The sequence below is a fragment of the Arachis duranensis genome, chromosome 1 (assembly GCF_000817695.3).
Source record: "Arachis duranensis cultivar V14167 chromosome 1, aradu.V14167.gnm2.J7QH, whole genome shotgun sequence".
Classification (NCBI taxonomy): domain Eukaryota; kingdom Viridiplantae; phylum Streptophyta; class Magnoliopsida; order Fabales; family Fabaceae; genus Arachis; species Arachis duranensis.
The window spans coordinates 33732143-33739723 of NC_029772.3; the positions used below are offsets into that span (position 1 = coordinate 33732143).

The window sequence follows — 7581 nt, forward strand, 5'->3', positions numbered from 1 at the left end:
GAAAGAAACCAATTCTTAAACATGAATCAATGCATTAATCAAGAGTAGAAGAATAAATAATTATTAATCCAGCAAGGTAAACAGAGCTCCTAACTTTAACAATAGACGTTTAGTGGCTCATAGTGCAGAGAAAACCCTAGGAGAGAAAAACTGTAAATTGCGGAATTAAAATTAGGAGAAGAGAAATCTCCGCGAGAGCGAATCTCTATCCTATTTATAGTCTTAATTGAAATTGATTTGAAACTTAAATTAAAACCTATCAAATCTTTTTTAATTAGTTATTTGATTTAAAATCAAAATCTAAGACCTTCCGTTGATTCTTGTTGCATGCGTGGTGCCCTTCAAAATCTTGCTCTCGGCACTAAACGCCGATGATTGGGCGTTTAGCGCCACCCTTATAGATTGGTCACACGCTTTTCAACGTCCCTAGCACTAAACGCTGGTGACTGAGCGTTTAGTGCCATTAGTCCAAAAACTTTTGCACATTTTACGAAAGCTGTCGGGGCTAAACGCCAAGTCGTGGCATTTAGCGCCATCTGTCCCGAGATGAATTGGTCTTGTTAAGCTCTTGCAGTCATGCGTATTGTGCCAGTGATGCGTACACATGTATGATGCATACGCATGAGCCTCCTTTGCTTCTTCAAGTATCTTTCACCAATTCTTCATTCGAATGCTACCTGTAATCAACAAATAGCCACAGAAATTCAAAGTAGAATCCCATTGGGGTATAATCCATTAAAATCCTCTAACAAATCAACAGAATACCATAAAAATCATATAAAAAAGATACTAATCACGAATCAACAAGCATTCTTCATGTTGAGCTCTGGGCATTTGGCAAGGGTTGTTTGTTGCTTTAGAGGCTGACATCTTGCTCCGGATTTGTGAGACTAACTCCCGGAGGACTTTGGATTGGTATCCTGTTGGAGAATCCATCATGAGAATGTTGAAGCTAACTTAATCCAGCGTATTTTCAAGCTGAAACAGCTATAAAGGCGATCGATGCGGTTTGAACTAGTTGGAATGGAGGCCAATATGGCAGCGTTGGCAGCAGATTTGATGGGAAAGAAAGAGGTCAGCGAAGACTCAGCCTCTTCGTGTTGGTTGCAACCTCCAGATCCCATGCATCTGATTTGGCAAAGGGATATGCCTCAGTAGCCTTGAACTGAGCGAGAAAATCGGGAAGCATTATCCTTGAAAAGGCAGACTACTTTGGAGTACTTTTATTTCAAGCATTCCCATGTAAGCATAGGGTAAGCATTTTACTATAACCCAGACTATCCAAGACAAAATTGAACTAAGTATACACATTAGACTCGAATTAGATAATCCAGTAACATCTACAATTCGATGATCATCAACTCAAAATGAATAATCCTTCAAATCAGATTTTGAGTCACCCAGTTCCATGTCTGCCAAGCACTCTTCCTCAGTAAGGGGTGGGAGTTGCCTCGTCTTGCGCTTCATATTGTGTTTGTGCCACTCACTCTTGTGGTGTTCTCGGTACTGCTTAGAGTCCTCAAAAGAAACATTGCATGTGCTGCACTTGTTTGCCTTTTGTTGTTGCATCTCAGGAGGCGGCCTACTCGTAGATGAAATTGTTTGCTTTTGAAGTTTATCATTCAATTCAAGCACATGTTCGCGAGTTTCTTTGGCCAACGGTGGAGGCATTTCCTCATAGTCATCATTGTATTGTTCTACTTGGGTATCCCCATCCACATAAAGAGTGTGTGTAAGAACCTCAAATCTTCCATGCACGTTGTTTACAACGAAGTCATGACAATCCTTATATAGACCAGGTTCTAATTCAAAGATCTGCAACCCAATCAGAAATCATATCAATTTTCCTCCAGATTTTAGCATACTCAAGATTAACCATATACACACAACAGAACCTGAACTAAACTAACTAGGTCTCACAAGACAAGATTTTGAGAATCAGACATAAATCTTAATGGTACAAGGATAACATTCATCTTTAGATTTTAAATGGCTTTCCAATCAAAATGAAGAAAAAAGTATAAATAAATAAATAAATGGTGTGGCCACACCGACCTGACAGAAAAAAAAGAGATTGGAGACAATGTACTGTACAATTTTGTTGTTGTTGTTCTTAATAATAAGGATAATACAGGATTGAGATAAGAGATCCCCTAGGCAAAAGGAAAGGGAAAAAAAGAAGGGATTTATCTATAAAACATAGCTTTTCAATATCTCAACATATATGACGGTGTGATGGAAACCTTATTCCATGCCATTCCATTCATCAATCATCACATACCATCAAAACAACCTTATCCAAACATAGGTTTTGCTTCAAGATATACTTTGCCAAGACTAACCAAGCATAAATTGAAACACATACCAAACTTGTTTGTAAGAATTGAAGGATAAATAAAAACTTACAACAGATAGCTGACCAGAAGATCCTTCTTTAGAAATAATGGTAGACTTCCACTCATTCAACTTCTCTAAAAGGGTAGGCACTTCCTCCTCAGGAGCAGCAACTCGTATTCTTAATGGACATCGTTTTATAGGGTAGTGTTTTTGAAGCTCCTGAATCAACTCCAAAGCCTGTAAAAACAACAGGTTCCACTTTCACTAATTACCATAATTATAAAATGGAACCAGCTTGACAATTAAAAAGTAAAGATGAAACAGTGATGCAAAAGACCCCTGACCTGCTTCTTGGAACTGCTATTTGGATCAACAGCAAAATGAATATCCCTCATCAGACGCTCAATCATGCTAATAGTGTAAGGGCGCTGCGTCTCAGGATTGTATGTCTTTTGCATCACAATGGTGGCAATATCTCTGAACTGACTCGACAGCAAGGATTCCCTTTCTTTCCCGGCAACCTGAAGTTCCCCTTTCTTCAAAACCTGCAACCAAAACACAGCATTTTATTAGTCAATCATACACCAAACATTTTTTTCCTTGATTATTATTATCGTCATTTTCTTTTATCTGACCTCTAAGCATATCTTGGTCTGATCATCAGTCCCAAAAGCAGCAATCAAATCCTTTGACTTGGCAAGAACTCCTTTGGAAACATTGGAATAAACAGTATGTGACTGCAACACTTCGCCCAGGTCCTTCTCCCTGTTATTGCAAAACAAATGTAATTAGTCATCTGTTTTCAACATTATTAATTTTCCATTTCCAAAACGAATCATAAAGTTTCTCCATAATTTTCAACTTATTACTAATTTCAGCATTACAAACAAAAAAATTATTTTCAGTGCCTCATGTACAAGATCCTGAAACAAAAACACACCCATGTGTTCACGGTTTTAATCAGCAGAATTAAGAGGAATTAGCTACAAAAGTGAGGATGTTTGTGGAACTCACTTGCTCTATTTACAAAACTCCTCCCTTTCACCTTCAGTTTGGATATTGCTTTTGAGACAGAAACCAAGACACACAAACTCATTTGCTATGGAGTGAACAGAGACACAAATTTTCTGTATTTCCTAACAGAGAGGACTAGAAATATCCAAATGTAGCCTTATAGAACCAAACCCGTATTGGGACTACATCTAAAGTGCCACTACAGTTGCATTACATTTCCATATTTTCAGACAATTATATGTAATCAACGTACGATAACCCCAATTTAAAACCATATGCAGCAGTAAGATAAGTAGAAGGGTAGCTTACACGCCGGAACGCCAAGCGAGGACGGTATTAGGGTAGCAGGCGATCTCAAAGCGCATGCCGTGCTTCTTGAGTCGCACGACGGCCACGTTGGTTAGCCTCTTCTGCCCTATAGGCTGCACCAGCGTTCGCGACATCTCTCCAATACAATACAATATGTATCTGTCTACCTATCTTTGACTATCTATTCCGACTTCGTTGTTAGTTCTGTAAAGACCGAATTGATCATCAGAATAATATAATATATGTTTGCGAGTGCAAAAACGATTCTAGGGTTCAAGAACTGGGCAGATGATGGCGGGGGCGCTACCTGAACATAAGCCTGCGTTGACGGAGGAAGGAAATGGACTCTGCGGCGAGAAGAAGACTCGAAGAAAAACGATAATCGGCAGCGGCAAGAAGCTTGTGCCGACGGCTGAGGTGGTGCCAAACTGGTAGGACCTGGAAGAGAAGACGGTGTTGTGTTGATTTTTGAAAGAAGGGAGAGTTAGGATTAGTTTGGTAAAGTTTTCAATTTTTAAGAATAGTTTATAAAAAGAGTAGTGATAGGGAGTCAATGGTCTAAACGTATAATGTGTATAATGGGCTAAATTTTTGGTTTATGAATAAACATCTCTTGTTATAAAAAGCTAATTTTGGGTTTACCAAAGTTCAAACTTTTGACCTTTTAGATCTGAAACTCTAATACCATATCTGAAAGCACTCATCCCAAAAACGTCCTATACTTTCTCTTATAAAAATTAATTTTTAAAAGTTAATTTTTTAAAACTTGTAATAATTGTGTTTAATAAAATAAATTAAAAATAATTTTAATAGGTATAAATAATAATAAGTATGTTTGATAAAATAGTTTTTAAAATTTAAAAATATTATAATAGATATTAATATAAAAATTAAATTTAAATATTAATTAATATATAAAATTATGGGCAAATCATAATAATAAATTAAGAGGAGCAAAATTTTACATAAATTTGTGAAATTAAAATTTGCTTTGTGAATCCACCAATGCATATTTATATGTAGTTCGAATCAGTTTAATTCGAACTTTATTTTTACATAATTCGAACCAGCTGGGTCGAATTATATACAAACACATGCACACATTAATTCGAATTAGTTGGGTTCGAATTATACACAAACACACGCGCACACACTAATTTGAACGAGCTGGGTTCGAATTATACACTTATTAAAAAAATAATAATTTAAAAATTAAAAAAATATATATTTTATTTTATACATTAAAAAAAGCTAACAAAATATTTAATTACGAAACTTCTTTAAAATATTAATGAGCTATCAATTCGAATTCCATACAATACTCTTTTGTCATTTTTAATAGCTCATGAATATTTTTTAATAAATTTTTTTAATAAATTTTTTTAAATTATAGTACAAAAAATATTTTATCATATGCAAAACAATTTTAAAAAAATGGCTTAAAAAATATTAGGAGTACTATAAAAATTTGTAATGTTATAATAATTTAGGTAAATACATGCATGTACTCAAATTTTAAATAAAATACTCTATACAATACTCTTCTGCCCATTCTTGATAGTTCATGAATATTTTTTAAAATTTGAGTTAGAGTATTTTATTTAAAATTTGAGTACATGCATGTATTTACCTAAGTTATTATAACATTACAAATTTTTATAGTACTCCTAACATTTTTTTAAGCCATTTTTTTAAATTGTTTTGCATATGATAAAATATTTTTTGTACTATAATTTAAAAAAATTTATTAAAAAATATTCATGAACTATTAAGTAATTCAAATTTGACTCATTCGAATTATTCATGGCTTAAAAAATGTTAGAAGTACTATAAAAATTTGTAATATCCTAATGACTTTGGACATTAAAGAGATACTCTACATAGTCAATAATAATTTAGAAATTAAAGAAAAATATTTTTATCATGTATTTACCTAAATCACTAGAATATTACAAACTTTTATAGTACTCATAACATCTTTTAAGTTATTTTTTAAAAATTATTTTGTATAGAATAAAATATTTTTTTAATTATTTTATATGGAATAAAATATTTTTTTATTTCTAAATTTATTTAAAAAATTTATTAAAAAATATTCATGAGCTATTAAAAATGGACAAAAGAGTATTGTATGGAATTCGAATTGATAGCTCAATAATATTTTAAAAAAGTTTCAAAATTAAATATTTTGTTAGCTTTTTTTTAATGTATAAAATAAAAAATATATTTTTTTAATTTTTAAATTATTATTTTTTAATAAGTGTATAATTTGAACCCAGCGGGTTCGAATTAGTGTGTGCATGTGTTTGTGGGTTTGAATTACGTAGAAATGGAGTTCGAATCAGGCTAGTTCGAACTACATATAAATGTGCATTGGTGGATTCACGAAGCAGATTTTTGTTTGACGAATTTGTGTAAAATTTTGCTCCCCTTGGCTTATTTGAGTTTTTTACCCTAAAATTATATTAAATTTTTTAATTTTAATAAGTACAAAATAATTTTAAAAACACTTTTAGCTTTTTAAAACTGCAAGTATAAGGTTATGAATTTTTTATTTATCAAATACAAAATAAAATATTTATATTTTTAAAAAATACGCAACACCTCTTCAAAACGGTGCTCACCAGGTTTTGCTATTATAATAATATGTTATGTATTGTTTGATTTTTTTTAATCTAGTGTTAATTGGATTAACTCTAAAATAGTTATTAATTGGTTTTAATAATATACTTTTTTCAATAAATCAGACATATATACTGAATGTGATCATAAATATAATATAGTAATAGTCAAATCCACCAACAAATATATTTGCTATTATCACAATATAAAACAAATTAAATATAAAAGCTATTAGCACTTATAAATCTATAAAATTGCACTTCTTTGATTTGTGCAAGGGTTTACTTATCAAATAAACTTAAAATATGAATAAAAAATATTTATAAAATAGACCTAGCATTACTTGAAAGAATCATGGAAAATAATCAACTTACCTTATCATCCATGAGAATCATTTTTATGTAAGTCGTCTTGTTCTTGTCAAATTTAGAAGGGACTTTCCATAACCTTATAATTCTTACCTTTATTTTTCAAACTTTTTCATTACATAATCTACCATAGATAATACTGTTGATAAAATCATAGTTAGTAGCCCTTAAATATGAGAAATAATAAATAGAAGAAAATCTATATCTGAAGTACGAATTTTCTAAAAAATAAATAATTATAACAATTCACTATTAATATATATATATATATATATACTAATTATACATGATAATAATTAGCAAATATTTTCGATGGAGATACTTACTACAATTAGGTGAAATTTATTATGCCATTATATTTTATTAACCTTTATGATTAATTCAATAGAGATACTTACTCAATATATATGTTATTGACATTAATTATATATATGCCAATATGTTTAGGAAAGAGCTAAAAGAGGAGATATAAATATATATAATATTATTGCTATATAGGAAACATACATAAATTACTACATTTTTTTTATTATATTATACAACTTAAAATTATAGTATCATGTTATGATTAATTCTAAATACTTGCTATAATTATATCAAATTTAATTACGACTCTAAATAAATAAAATAGATAACATTCAATATTATTTTTTTCTTTTTTACATTCAATATTTACTGTAATTACAAAAAGTAAAATAATTAATAAAAAAATATGAGCAGAAAATAAAATATATTAATTAAAATTTAATTTGTTATCTAATTAATTTTGTATCCATACAATATAACTTTACGAAAATGTTATGAATCACAACCTTTTTTATTCTATAAATAAAAATACTATATGTAGTTTTGGTAGTACAAAAATAATTATAAGAATTAATTATTGATATTGATATTTATCACAGTTGATTATTGATACCCTAATTTTTTT

The 7581-nt window shown here is 30.6% G+C and overlaps 1 protein-coding gene across 1 annotated transcript; it reads right to left on the reverse strand.

The window, feature by feature from the left end:
• Positions 1 to 1194: 1194 nt before the first annotated feature.
• On the reverse strand, positions 1195 to 4143 carry LOC107484854 (uncharacterized). The gene is made up of 6 exons (XM_016105402.3): positions 3968 to 4143; positions 3661 to 3864; positions 2973 to 3102; positions 2682 to 2882; positions 2407 to 2574; positions 1195 to 1815 (listed from the first exon to the last, which is right to left on the reverse strand). The coding sequence occupies exons 2-6, from the start codon at positions 3792 to 3794 to the stop codon at positions 1363 to 1365; spliced, it is 1086 nt and encodes a 361-aa protein (XP_015960888.1). The 5' UTR covers positions 3795 to 3864; positions 3968 to 4143; the 3' UTR covers positions 1195 to 1362.
• Positions 4144 to 7581: the final 3438 nt, after the last annotated feature.

Coding starts and splice junctions, on each gene's coding strand:
- LOC107484854 (XM_016105402.3), bottom strand. CDS start 3,794: ATGTCGCGAACGCTGGTGCAGCCTATAGGGCAGAAGAGGCTAACCAAC. Junction 3,103..3,660: donor CTCGCTTGGCGTTCCGGCGT/GTAAGCTACCCT, acceptor TTGCAATAACAG/GGAGAAGGACCTGGGCGAAG. Junction 2,575..2,681: donor ATAGCAGTTCCAAGAAGCAG/GTCAGGGGTCTT, acceptor TTGTTTTTACAG/GCTTTGGAGTTGATTCAGGA.